We start from the raw sequence: 23932 nt of genomic DNA, 5'->3' as shown, positions 1-23932 counted from the left end.
GACAAACCCCTAAAGCGAATCAATACAGGAAAACTTCATTTCCCATAAGTCCAAGCTCCATTCGGCGGCGCTGATTGGCTGGCACCACTCTGACGTCAACCAGGCACACAAACAAACTGTTGCGGAGCTGTGCCCCGTTTGACAAGTAAAACTTTCCCACTGATATAGCGCCTTTTCACCTAGCCATTTCTTCTTTCTTTTAACGATTTAAAGCCAGTTGAAAAATATAACGTTAGATGACGTTTCAGTGTTTCAAATGTGGCCAGGATTTCTGCAAGCTTTGACTGAATGACTGACAGTAGCTAGCGTTAGCCGCAGTTCGCCTGTAGCATTGGTTTGTTGCTATATTTACGAACTCCTCTGATGAAAACTGACTGCGTATGGGCTTAAAGAGCTAACATCTTTGCAGAGCGACGCAAAGTTTAGGTTCCTCTGTCTTAGCACTTGTAGCGTGGATGGCTGGTTGTGTGACATCCACATGTGCTAGTAGCCACCCACCTGTAAAGTCTGCGACACTGCACTTTGAGATGTCTTATTTCCTTTAGTTTGAGCCACGACACGGTGCTAGCTTTGCCTTTTAAAAGTTGCTACGCTTTTAAATGTGGGATTTAGCTTTGACTTTAAAATCACATGTTGTTTAGGGATGTATTAGGATATGGCTAACACTAATCCTATCGTGTGGACACTATTTAAGAGGCTGTTTCTGTTGTAATGCATTACTTCTAACCTCTTAACCTTTTCTCCAGTTCAGCTTTACCCAAATCTAAAAGGTTACAGCCTTTAGGCCAGTGTGACGCTTCATTTGAAAGCTAAGACCTACAAAAGTTATCTAAATAGATATGTTTCCTTGTGTTGCTGCCCCATTGCCGTCACTTTTTTTTTTACATCATTTGTTATTGCTTTTTTGCCACTTTTTTCCGCTCTTTTGTTGTATTTTCATCCTCGTTTTCATCTCATTTTTGTTGCTAATTTGACACTTTTTTTTAGATATGGGTAAAGCCCAACTGGAGAAATGTGCTCGGTTTCAGGTGTGGGTTAAAGACCTTAATGTACTGTTTTTTTGTTGTTTTTATACACACCATTACAACACTTGGCTGTCTTGTAGTTATTACTTTAGTTGGGGTGTAAAGACTATTTGAATGTGCATTTTTCTTACAAATTTGTCTCCCGCCCCAAAATCACAAAAACAACTTTCCTTTCCTTAGACTCTTTGCAAATGCGACGACAGCATGAACTTCTCTGAGGTTTTCAAGCAATCCAACCAACTCTGCAGAGTTTCCCCTGATGGAAAGTATTTGGTGAGTGTCGGGCTTTCCGTTCACACTCAAATATCCCATGTTTTTTTTTTTAAAATCTATTCTGTTACATTTGCATCGACATTTTGTTTGTTCAGGCGACGTGTGTGCAGTACAGGCTGGTGGTGCGGGATGTGGAAACGCTGCAGATCCTACAGCTGTACACCTGCCTGGACCAGGTCTCTCACATGGAGTGGTCCTCTGACTCTCAGTTCATCCTCTGCGCCATGTACAAGAGAGGGCTGGTTCAGGTGAGGCCCCCCGCAGTAATATGGTCAATCGCGCCACGGGTGTAGGTTTATATTTTTCTCACAAACTCCGGGGCTTTTTTCGTTTAACCTCATAAGTCCCACCGGACCCAAGTTTGGAATTACCCAAATCTAAAAGCTTTTTGGAAAAAAAAGCAACAGAATAGAGGTGAAAATGTGCCGGCAAAGCAAGAAAAAAATAAACAAAAACCCAGCTTAAAAATGATGAAAAAGCAACGAAAGACGCAACAAAGAAGCCACAAAAAAGCAACAAAACCACGACTAAAAAGTGATGAAAACGCAACAAAAGAACAACAAAAACACAGCATAAAAGTTGTCAAAAAAGCAACTCTTAAAAATTATGAAAAGTGACGAAAACTGAGATGAAAACGTGTTACGTAAAAAGTAAAAAGTGTGGTGACGATACAACTTGAGAACTAAGTAAGTAGTTGATGTAATTCAACAAACAAAATGCAAAAAAATGTGTAAATTATCATATTTTCAAAGCAACCCTTTTTTTTTAAAAAGCCAGATATCACAACAGTGAGGGGCTGCACAATACTACAGTTGTGCAGTACTAGTAAAACTGCACAATACTTTTTTGTCTTTTTCAGGATGTTCAGAGTTGGAAAGAGTAGTCCATAGTTACAGCCAAAACAGAGAGAAGAGGTGTCTCTGACCATCTTGGTACTAAACATCACAAGTATTTTGCACTGACGACAATCCCAATCTTTATCGTAGATTTGCGCTGGCCTTTCTCGATGATATAAGGAGACTGTATAAACTGTATGGCTTGAGCGGGGTATGGCTCTTTTTTTCTACGGGATGAGGCCATATCAGGCCCGGGGGTCAAATCTGACCAGCAGTTAAGCTAGTTTGCCGTACCCTGCTTTGTTAAGAACAGCAGAAGTTGAAGTGACTTGACGAAATGTAAGTCTAAGTGGCACATTACAGAATCTGCGAATCTGAATTCTGGAAGAAAACATAGCATTAGCCAACCTAATGATGGAATTGAAACGGAAAGAAAAGGAAAACATTGACAATATTTGGAGTTCTGATTTATATAAATAAATATTAATTTGTTTTCCCCCTTTGTCTCTGAAGAAAAAACATTTTTCTTCAGAGACAAAGACGCCACAAAAGTTTTGTTCCATTCATTTTAAGAAATGATTTGGTCAAATCAATTTGTATTTTCAGAAAATCTTTTTTATTTTGTATTAATAATTTTGATGTTTAAAAATCTTTGTTACAAACTGCACAGTGACTTTTCAGTTTTTTACAGTGATTGCCTTTGCTATTTTACAATATTTGTTGATGCACTTTAACTAAAACCAGTAAATATATATTTTTAACCTCTTGACCCCCACCTGAACCAAGCACTTTTTCTCCAGTTTGGCTTTACCCAAATTTAAAAGCGTCTTGAAAAAAGTCTCATTATAGCAACGGAAGCGAGGATCAAAACACGTGACAAAACCAACACAAAAAAGCAATGAAAAAAATGATGAAAAAGCAACAAAAACTCGGAGAAAAAAACAAACAAAACGGAAGTCCACACGGTTAATGAAGGGGGTAAGAGGTTGACATCTTTACAGTCGGCAGTTATTTTTTTTCAACTTGGGGGGGTAATCAAATCGTAAATCAAGATTTTTATAAGAAAATTTAAAGATCGGCCCTAGTTCCAGTTCAAATGAATGATTAAAATGAACAAAAATGTGACCTTTCTGGAATAAATGAACATTTTAGTTTAGTTTATTAGTTTATTTGTTCATTTGAGCAGTTAAAATTCTGCTCAAAAGGAGTGGGCCAAAGCAAAAGCTTATAAACGCCCACCCCGTTTATAAGCCCATATTGTTGGGCTTATAAACGCCCAACAATATTGTTCTGTTTTCTGGTTCCAGATGACACATCATTTAGTAAAGGTATTGTTGAGGTACCAGTGTAGTAAACCAAGTATTGTTAAAGTGCTGGTATTAAAACTTCTGACAGTTGACTTTATCAAATCATCATTACTCACACTATAATGTTCACTCATAACATTAATAATTTGAACATTTTCTGTATCTGTTCATCCAGGATTACAATAAAGTTTCCTTTAATATCTCTGCCTTGTCAATCAAACTATACAGTGAGTGGAAACTAGTGTATTTTATAATGTAGAAGGAGGAGAAAACATTTATTTTTGAAAAGTTTGATCAAGTTTGAAAACATTACGCCAGTCCACCCAAGAAGAAAAAAAAAACACCCAAAAAATGATACCATAAACTTATTAATAGAAAGCCAGCATCCACCATGAGTTAGCGTCAATAAGTTCCAAAAGTGTAGAATCTTACCTTTGCAGAGGAATCCAACGCCAGTCTTTCATGTTGAACTGTGTTTGCGGGTTGTTTTCTGGGGCGTGCGGGGGGTGTCATCGATGTCTCTCTCTTCTGACTCCTTCTCTGTCTCTTTCTCTCTCTGAATCCTGTCTCCTCGCTCTGCTCGGACTTCAGGTGTGGTCCCTGGAGCAGCCCGACTGGCACTGCAAGATCGACGAGGGCTCTATCGGTCTAGTGGCCTCGCGCTGGAGCCCGGACGGACGTCACGTTCTCAACACCACCGAGTTCAGCGTAAGTGTGGCGGAAAAAAAAAAAAAGTTATGCTGTGCCCACCTCTCTTCTTCTGTGGACCCCCCTCCATCGCTTTCAAACTGTTGCTGTGGCTGTTAGGAAGGGGGGCTACTGAAAATAGCCAGACACCAGAGCTCTTTTCTTCCACCCCTCGCGCCCTCTCTCCCCCACCTGCTGCATGTATTCAGCCTGATTTCATTGCGCCGGCTCCTGTTAGCGTCCTGTCAGACACGGGTCTCATGTGCCCCCACAACACGGTCGCAATGTGTAAAAGGGCAGATGGTATTTCCTCTGGCAGCAAGTTCGTATGAAGAGTGTGTTGCTCATGAAAAGAAAGCAATGCTAAATATTGGTTCAGATTGAAAAACAATACAAACAACTTTGTATTGCTCCTATTTTTTCATTGACAAGTTGATCTGCATCCGCCCGAGTTGTGCGGCGGTCGGTCTGTGTCAACAGCCTGTCTGACTTTCACCGATCACAGGAGTATGATATTCATCCAGGCAAGTACGTGGAATTGTCTTTGCTGTCGAACAGAACATACTACCAACCCTGAGGTTTGTGGCTGAGCATCTAACAACTAAGCCACAGTTGCTCTGGTCCACATCTGTACAGCTGCTCTGTCTAGAGAGGGCTTATTATGGAACAGAGGTAACATCATTTAAACATATTCTGTTGATGGCTTGGTTTGTGCTCAGGCCTGTTCTTTTCTCTTTATTTTTTAGTATCTCCCGCCGAGACAGTCCTGTCCAGTTTGCTGCAGTAAAGCCAGTCGTACAGGCCCTGTCCAGATCATTGTTGAGCCAAAAGTCGTGTACTTGTTAAGATACCATTTCCAGTTTTGTATCCTTTTCGCCAGGTGTGTTCTACCTCCAGTTTTAAAAAGTAAAACACAGCATTTATGAGTTTGGTTTGTTCGTCTGCCATCTTGCTTTTCAATATGCATATTGAGGCGATTTTTTTTTTCCCTCAATGATCTTACGATTAGATTTGACCCCCGCCCCCCATTTAAAAAAAATAATTGCTGAATAACTACAGATATATTTTAAATATATATATATATTTATTGTTTTTAGTTAGAGTGCGTTAACAAACCCAAAAATATGAAATATCAATCACTGTTATAAACTGAAAAGTCACTGCAGTTTGCAACAAAGATTTTTAAACATCCAATACCAAAAAGTTGTTTTTTTCTTTGATTTTCTAAGAAATAGCAATCAGTTTGACTTGCCAATTATCGATTTTTAATTTAAATAGACTTTTTTGCCCAGCCTTAATGCATATAACAAGATTGCATATTGTGGCAAAAATTACAAAACAAAGGCATTTTTATGCTAGAGAGAGAAGAGGGAGAAGACTGAGAACCTTTTCTGACTCATTTTTAATCTTTGTAATTAAAACAGGTCCTTGGTTCCACTTGCATTTTGCATTGTGCATAGGTCAGGTCACTTGGAAGACTTCAGTCTGTTTATCAGCAGTATCCAAGTACTAAAATGAGGCAATGCAATGGTCACATATTTGCGATCTGAAATTTTCCCCAATTTAAGTACTGTATTTTTCATGTTGCCTGGAAGCACTTGTGAAGAGGTCGCCGCTTCCCTCGAGACCTTTGGATCTTTGACGGGGTAGGGGGGGAGGCGACCATGAAGTCTTCCTTGAGCTGAACCTGACTCCGGGAATCACTTGACAGGTGCTGTGTGGTCCAACTCACTACTGTCTGGTCTGGAGAAGGGTGCAAGGAGTGCAAGTGTCTGCGGCATGTCTGCTTTGTGTCTGTCTGCAACTTCCAAAATAAAAACGCAGTAGAATGGAGACTCGAGTTCCAGGAGATGTGCGCCTTTGACAGGCACTGAGAGATGGGATCTCATTTCCCATGACAGTCAATCTATAAACAAGCAGATTAAATGATCATAACTGCTAACGATCACTTTGAGAAGGAACTTGTGAGATTCTAGTCAATACTAAACGCACTGCCTGACCAAGAAAAAGGTCATGTGCTCTAATATTTGTAGCGCCTTTAGCGTTGATTACAGCGTGCATTCCCTGAGGCATTGCTTTAATAAGCTTCTGCAATGTCCGAAAGATCTAGTGTTGCATTCATTTTTCACCAAGGTCTTGTATTGACAATGGGAGAATGTGATCACTGCGCAAAGCCCTCTCCAGCACATCCCAAAGACTGTCAATGGGGTTAAGATCTGGTCTCTGTGGTGGCTCTGTCTTTCACAATGTGAGCCCGATGAATCCTGGCATCGTCATCTTGGAATAAAACTTCAGAGAGGAAGAAATCCTTTTGAATAAACTGGTTATTCAGAATGCTTAGTTCATTGGCTGATCTCATTCTTTCGGGCATATAGTGTTGTTGAACCTACGTCTGACCAGCAGGAGCAACCCCACATCAGAACAGTTAGTCAATGTCAATGTCAACTTTATTTGTATAGCACATTTACAACAACACTAGGTGCCCAAAGTGCTTCACATACAGGTACACAATATAAAATAACAGTACAAAACAACAAGAGAAGCACACACAATAGAGGTGTATAATACAGCTCAACTTGAATTGAACGCCAACGCAAACAGATGTGTTTTAAGGGCAGTCTTAAAGGTTTCTATGGTTGGAGCAGCTCTGACATTTAGGGGGAGACTGTTCCAGAGTTTGGGAGCAGCCACACTAAACACTTGATCTCCTTGCGTCTTTAAACGTCTGGGCAGACCTTACTGATCTGACTGGGGCATAAACAGACAAAAGCTCAGAGAGATACTCGGGAGCAGATCCATGAAGACATTTAAACACAAGCAACAAGATCTTAAAGTCAATTCTATAGCTGACGGGCAGCCAATGGAGGGAGGCCAGCACAGGAGTGATATGTTCCCGCCGCCTTGTCCCTGTCAGTAAGCGTGCAGCAGCGTTCTGGACTTGTTGTAGGCGGTTGAGTGAGGATTTGTCCAGCCCACAATAGAGCGAGTTACAATTGTCAAGACGCGACGATATACACATCTGAATAACTCGCTCAAAATCGCTGTGCGGAAGATAGGCTTTCACTTTACTTAGAATTCTAAGCTGGAAGAAGCTGGCTTTTATCACAGAATTAATTTGTTTGTCAAATTTGAAGGTGTCAAAAATTACCCCAAGGTTTGTTAAAAACAATAACTTCTGTCTTTTTCTCGTTAAGACTTAGGAAGTTCTGTGCCAACCAAGTTTTTACTTCTTGCAGACACTTTAAGAGGGATTCAATAGTATTTGGTTTTGCTAGAATGTATATCTGAACATCATCAGCAAAACAATGAAAAGCGATGTTGTATCTTTCTCAAATATTTCTCCAAGTGGCAGCAGATACAAGGAGAAGAGGGCAGGGCCCAGAACTGAACCTTGAGGAACTCCACAGTTTAGAGGAGCTACATTTGACTTGTGAGAGCCGAGGTGAACAGAAAAGCTCCTATCCTTGAGGTATGATTTAAACCAATTAAGTGCTGTCCCTTTGAGGCCTGCATAATTTTTGAGGCGAGACAGCAAAATACGGTGATCGACCGTATCAAAGGCCGCCGTCAAATCTAAAAGCACTAGAACTGCAGAAGAACAATCGACGGAATCAACAGTTAAAAGTAAATCATTAAAAACTCTCAGAAGTGCAGTCTCCGTGCTATGAAAAGATTTAAAACCTGATTGAAATTTTTCTAAAATACCATTAGAGTGCAAATGAGCCTGCAATTGGTTAGTAACATCCAGGTGGCAGTGAACTCACAAGATGGTAAAAGTAGTGAATGGGTAATGTATTTTTTTAGTCCTTAGTCGGTAGAAACTACTGATTAAAAAATCGGCACTGTTGGAATAGTTCTTGTTGTGATGTTCACTCGACTTGCCTCCATCAGTGTTTGGTGTGACTCTGACTGTGCGATCAGTGTTGACTGAATCACTGCCACCGTTCTGTCAGTCCGACCCAGAGTAGCTACATTGTGAAAGAATAAAACTCTGAGGAATTGTCATCCATCTGCAACCAAGAAGCAGTTCTCTCTGTGCGGCTACTGCTTGACGTTGCTGAGCCCTTATTTGTAATTGCGGTTGATAATGTCGTGTAATTGGTGCAGTATAAGCGGCCTAACACCTTGCCATGGCGTCCGCTGAACTTGCCTTCACCCCTCTCCAAGATTTCATTAAGACGCTGCGAGACGGGTGTTGGTGTCAGGCTTAAATTTCATCCCCGCTCATAAACAGGCCTGCTATATTAACTTGTTTAGGGACAGCTGTGCTTGGATCGTGCCTTTGCCGCTGTGTTTGTCTGCATATGTGTCAGTAAATCTGCTTAGCTTAGCCCTGCGTCAGTGGCCCCGTGTTTAGATATGCAGGGACGCGCATAGTTATTGGTTCACAAGTTTTATAAGGACAGTAGGAAAGGAAAATAGTTTTATTAGTGATAACAAGAGTTGGTAGCAGGCTTGGACAACCACATGTTGTAGAAATAAAGTGTTCACATGCTGTTGCGGCATGGTACACATTGCAGTTGAATGACTAAGGAAAGTTATTTTTCTGAAAAGTATTTTTGCAGCAATTGTGATTTGTTTTTTAAAGTGGCTGTATCATGCATATGAGCCCTTAAAATCTTTCTTCTTTTGGGTACCCGAGCATTGACATTTGACTATTGTGTTTTTAGTATCTATATTTTAAAAACAAAAAAAATGTTTCTGGTAAGGATCAGCCAGTGGCTCTAAACACAAAGGCCAGGGTTGGACAGGAGTTTGCCTCGCAGACAGCAGTGGGAATGACTTGAAAACAAACTTGCAGAGCAGTAGGAGTTTTTTGACAAAAAAAGCAACATTTCAACATGATTTGAAGGGCTAATAGTCAATTTTGCATATGCCTCAGTTCACAGTTCACTTGTAGTGTGTCAGAACTTTTTTTTAGAAGTCTAAACTACAAGTTAAATGCATATTAAGACTGAGACACAAATATAAACCGATTTTCACATTGGCCTGGTCTAAATTAGACAATATGTCCTTATTTACTGATATTGATATCCAGCCTTTGAAATTGACGTAAAGGCATCTGCATTTGATACCAACATCAATTTCTTCCATACATTTTCCAAAATGTTTTCTACCTAAGCCTTAAACTCTGAACGCTACCTATTTGGTTTGTATCATCAACCAAATGTAGTTATGGAACAGCTGTCAATCATTCCGGATAGTTCCTTTGCCGAAGATTTTAGTGGAGAGTCACATGAAACCTCCCGTCATATCATGAGCACTTGTCGCTTAGCCCTCTCACGTCTAAATTCCTCACGTTTATCTTCGGGCCTCGCAAAACGCCCGTCACACATCCACGCTAATCCACATTTACCAGCCGGTGGGGTGACAAACTGCGGGCGGAAAGACCTGTGCCAAGGACAGCGCTGCGGTCCGCTACTTACTTAATGGTTTCTTTTTTACATTGTGGGCATGGGATTAGCAATAACATTCCCGGCCATTGCTATCGGAGCCCCGCTAACGTGTAGCATTGTTGGCAGCATCCTTCCAATACTACAGTGAAAATGCGGACAGCTGTGGAAGCGCACGGCAGGACAATGGCGTAAGCTCTGGTTCCGTGGCAGCGCGATGGGGGCTGTAACAGGAGAATAAAGCTATATCGGTTGGAGATGGCTTTGGGTGAAGAATGCCCACGGTCTAATCCCGCGCTGACAGACTGGTCTATATGGCATTGGACACACTCCGGCAGAACTGCAAGAATGGCTGGTAGCCGGGGCTTTTCAGTAACAGAACTCTTGTCGCATGTGGCCCGCTCTGATTGCAAGATTTCACACTTGGCTGTTTTATAAATACTTGTTTAACACTTTATTAAAGAAATGAATCGGGAATAATGCAGTAGTGGCCTGTGCTCATTACTACCTGATCCTTGTACTAATTATGATCAAGTAGATACTCTCTCGCTTGACATTGCATTATTCGTTCACCCCATGGATACCACCACTAACCACTCATTTACCACGAAGTGCCCAACGATATAATGACAGTCTGGACCTGTGGAAGCCAGGATTCGAACTGCTAACCTTCCAGTGGTTAGACGACCCACTCTACCATCGAGACACTGTCGTCCCAAAAGACACGTTGGCGATAACAAGACATCACGTTGTATTGACCCATCCATTAAACCAGCAACCTGTGAGGACCTGTGGGCACTGCAGACACGCTTTCCCGGAGCTTGAGCTAAGCTTGGACGAGATTTAGTAGAGGATTTAGTATATTGTGTATTTAGGTTGACGGATGGCGAGCCAGAGCACCCAGTGGAAACACACCCAGACACTGCGAGAACATACAAACGCCACACAGAAAGGCCCCCTGCACTGTTCTGGGATTGAACCGAAGACTTTCTTGTTTCGAGATGAGCGAAACCCTTGCCTTCCACAACATCAAGCCTCTTTTACTGATGTTCTGGTATTGGGTAAACCAATATTTTAGACCACTGTGGATCCATTTGTTCGAACTTTGGTTCAAAAGCAGCAGTTGCCTTGAGTAGCGCGTTTTGCATTCTCACACCCGTGCAGACGCCTATGACCCATCACCAGAGCTGCACCTCACCTTCAGTCAAGAAACCCCATCTTACGTGTCACTTTACCGGCCAAAGATCTCAATGCACAGCGCTCCATGTGCAAAAGCATTTCCCACCTATTTTCCTCAGCCGGGCCCGCTCCCTTTCTTAGACCGGTTTAAAGTTACGCTGCCTTTTGCGTCTACCTACTCTGTGCCTCCCCTATGCGCGGGCTTCAAGGCATCTCCGAGACTGTGTGTTTGTGTGTTGAGGCCCGTCGCCATAGAGAAGACCCGGGTGGGGGGTGTCCGGAGAGCGTGCGATAAGGTGCTGTCAGAGCGGCCGCGCAGCTGGAGGTGTGGGGCCAAACACCGGGGGCCACACTTGAGCGCGGAGAGGGACGGACTCGGGGATCAGCTCAGGTGTCGTCCCGGGCTGCATGGTGAAAGCTTTGTCACCAAGGCAGATTTATAGGCGCGCATTCCTCCATGTAGAATACAAGGAATGAGGAGGGCGTGTGGGTTTTATGCATGGACACAAATGTGCGGGTGTTACTATGTCAAAGTGTGCTCTGAATTTGAAAGAAACTAAGTATCATCATTCACCATATGGAGAATATTTAGTTGGTTTTTGAAAGTTAACCATTGATGAATCCTTGATAGACCCCGGACTGTGCAATGAATCAAAATTTCATTGGATCGTGACTTAACCTATAGTCAGTTTAAGTTTTCAGACAGAAAAGGTCAGCAGCCAAGCCTGTAGCAGCAACATTGAATTCTGTAGGGTGGAGTTTGAACATTGAGGAATAAAATGGAATCTATTTTACATTAAACTCCTATAACAATCATTACTTGCTGCAGAGCAGGTGGGGCAGGTGTTTTAAGATCCTTAGGAGGTCTTTATTTGCATGATAACTCAAACATGCTTCAGAATCACAATAGTTTTTATTGCCATTGTTTGAGAACAGGTTCACAAACTAGGATTTTTTTTCTTGGTGCAGATGTGCAACAGAAAACATAACAGAATGCATAAAGGAAACTTCAAGTTAAATACTTTTTTTTTGGGTCATTGTACAATCGTGTACGAAATTGTGCTCAGGTGTTCGGTTACTCCGGTCAAATCCAGATGTTTGTTTTCATTAGGGAACATATCACAAATCAAATCATTGTTTACTGGTGTTATTGGTGATTTTGTGTTGATATTCGAACAGTGTTATAAATCACAAAACTCACCTCCATGCGTTTCAATGGATTATTTTTGATGGGACTTCTGCGGCTAAAGAGGGACGCTGCTTGCTAACCACACACGACTGCAAACAACAAATCTGATTACAGGGGCCCGTTGGAGTTAAGCTCAAGCAGCCAACGAGGGCGCTGTGACCAGTAGGAAAAATACAGAGCGGTGTCAATTCTGGAGTTGTCAGGCATAATATAACATTTTAAGTACAAGTCTGCTGAATTTTGACACAGAAGTTTGAAGGTGTTCTGCAACTGTGTAAAAGCTTGTAGTGGGCATTAATCTGCCTTTTATTACAGTGCATCGAATGTTGGTATTATTGTTGAGTGGCCTTCAACATGACCAATATTTTTGTATCATAACATGGATGCTAATTTGTTTCTACCAACTTGCTCACCCGATGATAGGTGGCTCTTCAGAGTGTTAAGCTGCAGTTGATGGACAAATGGTTGCGCCCCAGAAGCACCACAGACCTGTGGGGCTACAGCCCGACTGAGTAAAGTCATATTAAATGGATGTTGTTGACACCCAGGCACCATATGCAGCGAGTGTTAGCGACCAGCTCATGGGCTAAATAGCTCTTATATAAACTAATGTCTGTCTGGCACACAAGTCTATAGAGCTTTGAAGGGCATTTAACCAGCTGAGGCCAAGACATGTGAGACGCACTGTAAATGGCATCTAGAAAAGTGCGGCGTAGCTTAGAATATTGTTCATACAAGATTTAAAAATGTAGTGGTGGGACTTTTTAATCAAGGTAATAACACGGTCTGTAATTATTTAACCGTTATTAATCAAATCTTAATCAAAAACAAAATTTTCAATTGAAAACAAAGCATTTTTTTTTTATTAGTTGCGATTAGTTGCGTTCATAACTTGAATGCGTTAAAATCTTTGTACTTAATTAATCAATCAAAATTAGCCCTAAAATAAATCTGTATGTATTGCGATGTGCAGTTGTAATATGGTACTCCTTCTGTCTTTCCATGGTAAAGTGATCTAAAGTGATCAAACTTTATTTTTTTTTCTCTCCACAGCTGAGAATCACTGTCTGGTCGCTGTGCACCAAAGCTGTGTCCTACATCAAATATCCCAAAGCATGTCAAAAGGGTATGTACATCTTTTTTCTGAGATTTAAATGATGTTATGTTGTTCACTCATCAGAAACCTTACCAGTATTGTTTTTGTTTCATTCAGAGGTTCAAGCAATCCTTAAAGTATCTGTATCATGCTATTTTAGCCATTCCAAAGTTAAGTATAGGCATTTATATGATATATTGTACCTTATGGTGCACTCATTTTTGTGATAAATATAAGTGTTTTCTGGAGGTATTTTTCAAACCCGGAAGACACAACGCTTCGGTTCAGTTAGCCCCGCCCCCTCTCTCCGCTCATACAACTTTACCGTAAAATAAATAAACAGCAATAAGTGAAGTTACTTCACGATGCAGTTATAAGGAGTTGACATCTGCAACACAGCTTCATAAATGGCTAACACACATGCTAACACACATGCTAACACACATGCTAACACACACGCTAACACACAAGCTAACATGCGTTTGGATTGACTCACCACTCTGGTCCATCGCTGTCTACATCAGTGGTTCTCAACCTTTTGGAGCCATGACCCCCATTATAACTGGTTTAGGGGTTCGTGACCCCCCCGCCCGGGTCACACCATGAGAAATAGGAGCATTAGCCTACATAATTCTTAAAAAACAGAAATGGCTGAAATAAAATTCATCAAACTACGAACAAACAATGGCACTCTGATAAAATAGCAAATACATGCTGCAATAAAACATTACATGATATGCTAATGAAATATGTATATTTTATCTAAATGATCTGGCGACCCCCCCAAATTTGAGAGAGAACCACTGGTCTACATGATGGGATTCGCGTTGGTTATAAAAGTTAATCCACTTCGATTCTGGTGAAGGTTCACCAAACATCCATCAAGAGACAGTCACAGAAAAACACTATTTTGGTGATAGTCGCCGAATCCCGGAGAAAAAAACAACTTCTGACGAGTGGCCTCTTTAGAAAGGTTGAATACACTCCCGTCCTCGTAGCCAAACGCGCTTCTTTTTCTCCGTCCGTGACATTATCGTTAGGTAAGAATAAAGAACAGGTGTGTCCAGAGTAGGTAACGAGCTCCATCTTCACAGCTGCAGCGCAAACATGACGTCTGTTCAGATGCTCAGGGGATGTGTTTGTTTTGGCTACAGCTGACCTGGAAGCACCTCGGGCACATCCTTTTTTTTTTCTTTTTTTTCTTCTTTTTTTTCTCTTTGTGTCTTACGACAGAAAAATGAAAAAGCTGTTTTACAAATTAAAATCAGGCTGTAAGCATAGAATTAAGACATTATTTTACAGACGTCGAGCACTTGCGTTCCGCTGTGACGTCACAACTGAACAGGTCAGTTGTTCACCAGGAGAGGGAGGAGCAGCTGCTCAGAGAGCAGGATTCAGGAGGATTACTGAGAGCTGCGTGAATGAAGCCGCAAACCACTCTGGGGGTGTTTTTGATAAGGAAATAGCATAACAACATGGCTAAAAGCTCCAAAAAGTCGATTTTGCATGATATAGGACCTTTAAAGTTTGGTTCCTAATTCCAGCAGTAAACACGCAATTTCAGCTCTTTACGAATCTTTATCTATTCCCTGCCAGCATTATGAAGCACCATTCGATACACGATACATGGCTCACGATAACGATAATCTCATGATACGCCGATACTGCGATAACCGGTATTTTTTAGTTTTGGTATTATCACAATTTTTAAAGAAACATGCTATTTTTAACCTTTTCTTAACTAAACAAAACATATTATTCAGGATTTACATTTGTTTTCATGTGCATTAAGCACTTTCTTTTTTAAATATAAGTGAATAAATGATCCCTGATTTACACACTGAAAATGGATCTATATCTATCTATATCTGTATCTGGCAGTGGCATCACTTCATTAACATTCAAGTAAACAAGAAACCACAGTCCTTTTGCCCAAAAGGAATAAATCAACAACAAATGAATCCTATTCATAGTTATAAAAACTTATTATTAAATGTCATATATTTATGTGCCTGGGTTTGGCCCAATTGCTGCCCTCTACTGTTCTGACGGAGTTCTAGATCATTATTGGCCTTTATTGGCTGAAAGAAGTAGAGCACTACTACCTGATTAATATGCATGACGTCACCAAAAGTATCTATTAGAATACAATGTGTTGTATCGTCCCACAAAATATCAGTGTATGACAATGTATCGCAAAATCAATACATTGTCACACCCCACTGACTCACCTGGATGGCCTCTATTAAGATCTTTTGTTTCGTGTCTTAATTTTTTACTTTTTTTGTGTGAAATTGAATAATACTGATAACCTAACACAAGCTTAAACATTTAATTCTGCATGTTTGCTGCCCTCTGTTGGCAAATCAGCTCACTTTTGAAAATAGTGGGTTTTCCAGGGAGTTCAGAATTATTGAAACATCTGTTTATGCCAGGCTGTTCTAAAGGCAGCTGAGATTATCTTCTGCCCAAAGTATCACACTGATTATCACAGCCCTTTAATATGTATTTTTACGTCTTGTGTTTGTGTTCTGAAGAGCACCTGAGGACACTGTTGCTGCGCGATTCACATGCCGTTCTTTACCTTGTGGCGCGGGCCGAGAATGCCCCGAACTATGGTCCCCCCCCCGCTGACAGCTGCACCCCTCTTCGGTAAATGGGACATGCTCGCCATAACAGAGCTGTCAGCAAGTGCAGGAAAAATGATTGTCCACCACTCTCCCGATTTTCCACATGCAACACTGCGAGACAAGAATGCTTGTATAAATAATGTGGCCCTGATGGCACATAACACCGTCTCGCTGGGCATATAACTTTACTGGGCATTTGCTGTTATGATGGTGGATCTATTTATAGTGGCGTCAACAAATAACGTCGGTCCTAAAAGAATCAATGGTGAAATTCTTATTGGGCCTTTTTCTAGTACCTGTAAATATCGACCTCGGACCAGATACTCTTTTTTTTTTTTTTTTTTTCCCTCTTGGGCCAAAGCAAGTCTGTACTAAACATGGTGCCAACAGACTGTCGACTGCTGAGACAAGACTTCACTCTGCAACACACTAAACAGCTACGTTTTTAGATTCTTTACAGCTGTGATTTTCAGACATTAACCACAATTACAATTCGGTGCCCTGGGCAAGATTGACTTTTGTGCCCCCATTACCCTCCAAAAAATCAAAATAAAAAAATACCACATATAAAGAAAAAAGCTAATTAATTAAAAGTAGTAGTAGTAGTTTTTAGAGATGCACCGATCCAGCTTTTTTGTTTCCAATAACGATGCTGGGGGATTGAATACCGATATCCGATGTTAACTAATAGAAAGAGACTTTCATAAAAGTGGCTGCTGTGAGTGAAAAAAGTGAATGGCCCTCTTTTCTCCATAAGATACATTTTCTTTTCTTGTCACGATGTTACAGATCAGTCATCAGTTATATCTATTAATATACTAGCAGACAACAACAACAAGGATCACTGGCCTTTTCTACAATTATTACAAATATGTCAGATAAGTTATTCTTTAACAGCTTTTCATAGACTAAAATACACACACTTGGCCACTCCAGCAGTTGCCCGTTTTATTTAGGCTGCTTTTTATATTTCATAGTTTCTGACCCAGCCTTGAATAGTTTCCGTTAGCATGCTCTCGCTAGCAAGTTATGATTTTACTTATTAATTGTCCTTGAGAGTAAATACTACGCTGACAGAAAAGGCGAAGATATCCAATTACACAATGGAAATATTTTTTTTCACTCAAACTTGGCTGTAAATACTGTTTAAGTGGCGCTAGCCCGCAGTTAGCCTTGCCTGTTAGCCTGTTAGCTTCTTCTTCGTGATTCCATTTGTGTGTATTGGTGACTCCGACCCGGTGGCAGCCATCTTGCAAGTATGGTTTTCTGGCCAGAAACACCTGGGGGAGATGAGAGACCAATCCAATCATCCCATTAACACTTGTATTACCCCCAAAAGGGACTACAAAAAGGATTTATTGAGGTAAACAAGTTACTTAGTACTGGAGGGGCTTTACCCAAATCGAAACGTTTCTTGACAAAAAGCATGAAAAAGGCGTCAAAAACGAGGGTGAAAATAAAGCAAAAAAAAATATGACAAACCACAAAGCAACAAAAGAGCAACAAAAACACAATAAACAAGCAACAAAAATATTATTAAAAAGTGATGAAAAAGCGACAACAACAGGACTAGAATGTGACAAAAACCTGACGTTTTTATAGGCTCTGAGCTCCAGTCGGGAAGCTTTTAGATTTAGGTAAAGCCAAACAGAGAAAATCTGCTCGGTTAAGAGGTTAATTATTTTGTCTATTCTGAATAAAAACTGTTCCCAAACAAGGTGGGGCTAACAATTAATCACACGATCTTTACGGCTCCACTGCTACCACTGCTGATAATGTGTTATCCCCACTGACAGAAAACAAGACAGCCTTGACAAACACAGACTGATTTGAATTGTTCTCGGCTGCTGTAAGTCGGTGTCGTGAGTGAAGGGTGTATATCCCTGACTGTTAAACTGAAGGTTCCTCTGATCTCCCTCTGACAGGCCTAGACTTCAGCAGAGACGGCTGTTACATGGCCCTGGCCGAACGCCGAGACTGTAAAGACTATGTCAGCATCTTTGTCTGCGACGACTGGCATTTACTGAGGGTAAGTTCTTCGTCGGGCTGGGAAGATTGTGAAGTTTTTGACAATCTGTAACGTCAATTAGATTCACAATACACATTTTAAGGAGCTCCCAGCATGCTGTAACTGCCTAATGTCCTTAACCAATTAGAAGAGCTCATACAACCAAAGAAACACTGCCCATCTTCACATCTTTCTGTCAAAAATGGTTGTACTAATTTGTTGGACTCTCTGGACAACAGGGCTAGCACGTTTTATCCATAAGAAGGATATTGTGATGTTTCCTACCGATCTTCTACTCTAATAATTGTAGTTTAATTTTTTACTAACTGCAAATATTCAAATTGTGATTTTTATTTGATTACAATGGAACAGGGCTTTACTCTCGGGAGCTTGTTAAGTTGAAATAGTTGGGGCAAAAGTAGAGGCTGATGTTTTTTCTCACGCTTCATTTACACTGAGTAAGTTTTGTCCACGGCCCGTTTCACGCATTCTAGTTTACACAGTGTCTGTATGTCTTTATTCGTCATGTAACAATGTAGGCTTTTAATCACATGTAAGTCAGTAATGCCTGCTTCTTTTCTGAGTTAAAAATGCAATATAAGTGCTAACATTCTTTCCTAGATTTTAATTTTTGGCAATGCTGAGTGTTTATGTACCTGCGCCTCAAGAATCATCACATGGAGCCGTTGGTCTGTGTCCTCTCTCCTTCCCTGTCTCTGTAGTCCTGTCATGTCGCATTTGTCTCTGTATCTCTCTCCTCCGATCAACATCCTCGTGTTTGACGTCTGAAGCAAACATGCTCTCAGTCCGCGGAGTTTCAGATCGTAGTCTGTGTGTGAGAGAGAGAAAGCAGGATAAACAAATTACTGCTCTGTGGAAAAAGTCATTGATGACGCTCCGGCGCCCGTCAAAAATAGAAGCGCTGTGTATTCCTGCCATAAAGCCGAAGACGTGACGGAGTCGGACACATGAAAGACGTGTAAACCACCAGATTAATTTGATTTAATTTAAACTCGCTGTAGTGTGGACATAATGTACTCGGAGTAAATGAGGCGTAAGGCCATTGCCGATCTTTAGGGAATTTGATTGGCCGATGCTGTTATGCACCGCCAATATTATTAGCCAATTTTTTTGACCGTTTTTTTTTTTTTTTATATCTCGTCTATAATCCTGTGTATGATGCATCTAAACTGTAAAATGTCAGTGCTGAACTGTGATTTATTGGAGACATCGGGCTGATTTATTCAGGACATTCATATTAGTAGATACTTCATGCCTGTTTAAACAAAAATACAGTAAGTCTCTTACCTCTTATGGATCTGAAATTATAAGCAAAAGTCGGCAACATAAAATATAATAAAATACAATCCAAGCCTTAGATGTCTACAAACTTGTGACCAGTTTTCACTGTGTTCCCCTGAGGCCTAGGAAGTTGTGGGAGGGCTCATTTTAAGTCTCTGACTGAGGTCTTTCCAACGGAAAGTCTCTATCCTTTTCTGTTTCCCAAGTTATCAGCATTATATCGGGCCGATATGGTAAAATACCCTGTCGGCTGGCCTTGACCTCGAGGCAAAACTCATTCATACCTTTTCGAAAGCATTCTGAACAAAAACTAGCTTATTCTTAGAACAACAAGCTAGCAGACTATTTGTTTTTAGCATTAGCACTACTTTGCCTAGGTTGCCTAAAATAGTTATAAAATGGTTAATTATTCATGAATATACAAATACAGTACACTGCAAGAGACATCCCTACTGTACAGTCTGTTTTGAGAGATGCTACAATGCGACTGATGCTTGAGCTATTGCTAAATGACTATATATAAACATGAACATAGTTATCACAGTGAATATCGTTGTTGGTTTTTTCCCAGCATTTTGAGACTGAAACTCAGGACTTGGCTGGAGTGGAGTGGTCTCCTAACGGCTGTGTGCTGGCGGTGTGGGAAACCTGTCTCGAGGTTTGTAACCATATTCATACATTTCACGTTGGGGGTTGACAATCTATAGAACATTTAACTTTAAAATCTGTCTATTATACCCTCCAGTACAAGGTGTTGCTGTACTCCTTGGATGGTCGCCTTCTGTCGACGTACAGCGCCTACGAGTGGTCCCTTGGCATCAAGTCGGTGTCCTGGAGTCCCAGCAGCCAATTCCTAGCCATCGGCAGCTATGACGAGACAGTAAGGCGAAAACAATCAGTTCGTAGTTAAGATTATAGAGTAAATGTGACGTGACAAAGGGCGAGAAAGGTTGAGTTGATTGGATAAGTACGTAGAGTCTGCCCTGCTGAAGAGGAGGGGATGATCAGTGACCGATCTCAAATGTAGCACTTCTTCTTTCTTCTGCTTCAGGTGCGAATCCTCAACCACATCACCTGGAAGAAAATGGCTCAATTTCAGCACCAGTCATCGATCAGTAACACGAAAGCTGTAAGAACGTGAGAAATGCTGTGCAGATGGAGAGATAATTTCTGTGTTGAATAATGTCATTTTCGTGTGTGAAGGTTGTGTATAAGGAGGTGGAGAAGCGCCCGGCTGTGAGTGAAGACCTGTCCATCCACAACATCTCAATGGGCTCCACTCTGTTCAGCACACAGAGCAAATGTACTGACCATCCTACTGTATATTATGCATGTTTATCTGCGTTTTAATCTCCTAAACCCACACCGGAACCAAGCACATTGTGTCCAGTCTGGCTTTTACTATATACGAGAAAAAAACTGCGTAAACACAACAAAAAGAGACAAAAAACGCTTAAAGGAAAATACCGCCATTTTTCCATACTTAGATATGTTCTTACCTGAGCTTAGACGAGTTGACGTGTACCTGTCTGGTAAGAACATATCTCAGAATGTGACATAAATGCAGCGACAACGCAACAAAATAGTTTCAATTAGTTTCGTAGGTCGTAGCCTTCAAATGAGCCGTTACACTGGCCTATAGGCTGTCAGTTCCAGTCGAGAAGCTTTTAGATTTGGGTAAAGCCGAACTGGAAAAAATGTGCTCGGTCAAGGCAGTGGTTAAGAGGCTTAAAACTACTTCTGGAAAAACTAAATCTGCCAGAGTTTTTATTGCATGATTTAGACCAATTTATATGTATGGAAAATAGCGACTACAATCCACCAGCAGAGGGTGCAATTACTCTTGATGTCAGGAAATAGCTCCACCACAGGTCAATCTAGTTAGATTCATTGTCATTTTTTTTCACAAATCTCACTATAAAATGTTTTTATTTATTTATTTATAAGACAAGTCAGTTATGTGAATTTAGCTTTTGTTTTCTATCTGCTCACCGCTGTTTCCTTCCCCCAGATGAGATCTCTCCTCTGCCGGTGCATCTTCCTGTGGTAAAGCCAGACCCAGAGCGCGCAAACCCCAAGATTGGCATCTCCAGCATGGCATTCAGCTCCGACAGCCGCTACTTAGCCACTAAAAACGGTACGTATGTTGTATAACGTTACATCAAAGTCCTATGTCATGCAATAATGTTATATTCTCATCAGTAATGTACTACGTGGACTTTTCAGCACTCAAACGCCAGCCCGCACTCCGGTTAACTCTCTTCCCTGTGTAAATTAACATGAGTGCTGGCTTCTAATATTGCTAATACTTCAATTTGAACGCTTCTCGTTTCACTGTAGCGGCCAGGGCAGGTTGTGCACCCTCTACTGGTGTGTTGTATGATTACATGTTATAGCAGTTTTACTACAGGTATTTTCTAGACACATACATTATATTATTTCAAGTTATACTACAGAAATAGCCAGACCAAGATGTCCGAAAGTAGTTATACATTGTTGTCGACTTTGCATAGTAATTCGTTTATTTGCTGAATGAGTGATGATGGTGATTCAGTTTCAGTTAAGTGTTTTTTTTTTTTTTTTTGCTATATTACCCTGCTCTACAGTAAAATGAAGACCTCAGTAACATAGAATTACAAGAATAACGAACGATTCTTAAACTTAATTTGAAGAGCGTTGTCCTGTCCCGTGCACAGACAGCATGGCCAGTGTGGTGTGGGTGTGGGACATGCAGAGGATGAGCCTGGCTGCCGTCCTGGAGCAGACGGCCCCGGTGCGCTGTTTCCAGTGGGACCCCCGGCAGGCGCGCTTAGCCATGTGCACCGGCAACACCAAACTCTACCTCTGGTCTCCAGCAGGCTGCGTGGCCGTGCAAGTCCCGGCAGAAGGTAACGCCACTACATAAAGTCTTTCTTTTTCAGTGTTATGTCAGGTTGTAGTTCGAATTAAGCAGAATGTGGCGTAGGAACATGATGCTAACTTCCTGAGGTAACGACTGTTTCCTGTTCTTGTGTATTACTATGAGGAGTTAACCGTGTTGTGTTGAAATACATTAAAAAAACATGGCAGAATACGTGTAGCTGTTAGTTAATTGCTAACATGGTTTAAACTTGACTCGTGATGTAAATAACTCTTCGGAGACTTCTGTGTTCTTACAAATGTGGGTGTTTGTGTTGAAGCTAAAGGCTAACGTTGATTTGACGCTAACAAATATTAAAATGGTGTCACAATCTGAGCTAATTTGCGTGAAAAATACTCCGTTTGGCTTTTATTTACACTTTCTTACCATTTTTTTCTTACTCGTGTAAAAAAAAATGCGGACAGGAAATTGTAGTTACCCTAACTAAACCAACAGGAAGTTAGACAAAACATTCCGTGCTCATATTTTCTTTAGTTCGGCTTTACCCAAATCTGAAAGCTTCTGACTGGAGCTTAGAGCCTATAGGCCAGTGTAACTCTTCATTTGAAATCTAAGGCCTACAAAAAATATTTATTTTTTTTCCCTTGCGTTGTTGCCACATTGTTGTCACTTTTTTTTTAACCTATTTTTGACAAAGTGTATTTTTGAAAAATACACTTTGTCACATTCATGTAGTTGTTTTTTTTTGGGGGGGGGGGGCGAATATTGTAATTTTTTTTTTTTCATGTTTATTTATTTATTTGAATTAGGACAGCGCACATTAATCGACAAGTTAGCAGAAAACCTCAATGTAAATGTACCAGTTAGCATAATAGCTAAATTACATCTGTTGTCCTAAGGCAGGTAAAGAAACATTCATTGGCAGAAATACAGACATAGAACATAGAACAGAACAAAGGGACAGTCACAGGCTTTCTATACAGTTTTTAATGTTTTCTTAAAGAGAGACTTGATCCTTATTGGTCTCTGATGTTTGGGACCATGTTATCACCTTTTTGAAGCTTTTTTTGTCACATTTTTGTTGCGTTTCATCCTTGTTTACGTCTCATTTTGTTGCTATTTTGACTCTTTTTCAAGAAGCTTTGACATTGAAATGATCAGAACAAGTGAAATGAAAGGTTGCATTTCACTTAATCTTTTAAATTGATTTATAACTATTTACTTGCAGGTGTTTTTATCTGTGTGTTTTTTTTTTTTTAATAAAACGTATTACTCAAACATGCATTTTTCCCATTTCTTTTCCCAGGGGGTTTCCAGGTGCAGTCTCTGAGCTGGCACAGCAGCGGAGACTCGCTCATTCTCCTCGGGAAGGACCATCTCTGCCTGTGCTACATGGAGACGGAACAGGAAGACAAGTAAACGCACGACTCTAAACATGGACTGAGTCTGTCCGCAGTGACACCGCACTGTAGTTTTATACGATCACCCCTGAATGCTGACAGATTCCCCTGGGCAGGTAACTGGGGGCTAATATATTTGAAATGTGAAAAAGCTTCAAAACATTCCACTTTTGACATGTGAACTTTCTATTTTAATACACTGTGAGTGTTTTGTAGTTTCCATCGCTCTTGTAGTTTTGTATTTATTTATATGAAGTATTTTGAATAAACATGATTAGTTATCGACTTTGTGGATTTTTAAAACCTTTGCCTTCAGCCACATCACTGCGAGTGGAAGGCTGTGGTGGTTGGGTGACATTACAGAATGTGCCCAGGCTCAACTCAAACTGAAAACCTGCCCATTTTTGGAGTAACATTTTGCTCCATTTATGCAGGTTAAGGTAGCCCTGTTCACTTTGGTTGTTTTTTTTCCTTTACAGATGATATGCGCTCTGTATTTTCTGGATTTTGTCACGTCGTAAATCGAACACAGAAGTGTCCTTTGCCTCCTTGAGCTGCTCTGCAAGTTAACAGCATTGACCACTTAGATTTTGTTTTCGTAATTCCGCCTGCTGCCAGCAGAGGGTGCTCTGATCAAGAAACGGGAAACTAAAATTGCGGGCCTGATTCACCAAGTCTCTTTTCCATACATAGACAAAACATTTAATCATATGTTCGATTTACAAGTCGATCTATGTTCCTATCCTC

At 40.8% G+C, this 23932-nt stretch overlaps 2 protein-coding genes across 2 annotated transcripts in view; one reads left to right on the top strand and one right to left on the bottom strand.

The window, feature by feature from the left end:
• Positions 1-3905, bottom strand: part of tp73 (tumor protein p73) — a gene marked incomplete at both ends in the record, with an annotated part of 51829 nt that extends 47924 nt beyond the window's left edge. The window contains one exon of the mRNA XM_079558059.1: positions 3874-3905. Within this exon, the coding sequence (XP_079414185.1) occupies positions 3874-3905 (32 nt within the window). The remainder of the gene's footprint in view (positions 1-3873) is intronic.
• On the top strand, positions 94-23475 carry wrap73 (WD repeat containing, antisense to TP73). Its single transcript, XM_079558050.1, has 13 exons — positions 94-145; positions 1206-1298; positions 1394-1546; positions 4033-4149; positions 12943-13015; positions 17541-17644; positions 19497-19583; positions 19671-19805; positions 19977-20054; positions 20129-20228; positions 20937-21062; positions 21622-21813; positions 23092-23475. Exons 2-13 carry the CDS (start codon positions 1230-1232, stop codon positions 23202-23204), a joined length of 1347 nt encoding a protein of 448 aa, XP_079414176.1. The 5' UTR covers positions 94-145; positions 1206-1229; the 3' UTR covers positions 23205-23475.
• Positions 23476-23932: the final 457 nt, after the last annotated feature.

The sequence above is a fragment of the Gobius niger genome, assembly GCF_951799975.1.
Source record: "Gobius niger genome assembly, chromosome: 6".
NCBI classification, from domain to species: Eukaryota; Metazoa; Chordata; class Actinopteri; order Gobiiformes; family Gobiidae; genus Gobius; species Gobius niger.
This window is presented reverse-complemented; position numbering and strand designations above follow the sequence as displayed.

What these genes read in the sequence shown, in the direction of transcription:
- wrap73 (XM_079558050.1), top strand. Translation starts at nt 1,230, where the DNA reads ATGAACTTCTCTGAGGTTTTCAAGCAATCCAACCAACTCTGCAGAGTT. An exon ending in TCCCAAAGCATGTCAAAAGG is followed by an intron (nt 13,016 to 17,540) that starts GTATGTACATCT and finishes TCCCTCTGACAG; the next exon opens with GCCTAGACTTCAGCAGAGAC. An exon ending in TGTGGGAAACCTGTCTCGAG is followed by an intron (nt 19,584 to 19,670) that starts GTTTGTAACCAT and finishes TATACCCTCCAG; the next exon opens with TACAAGGTGTTGCTGTACTC.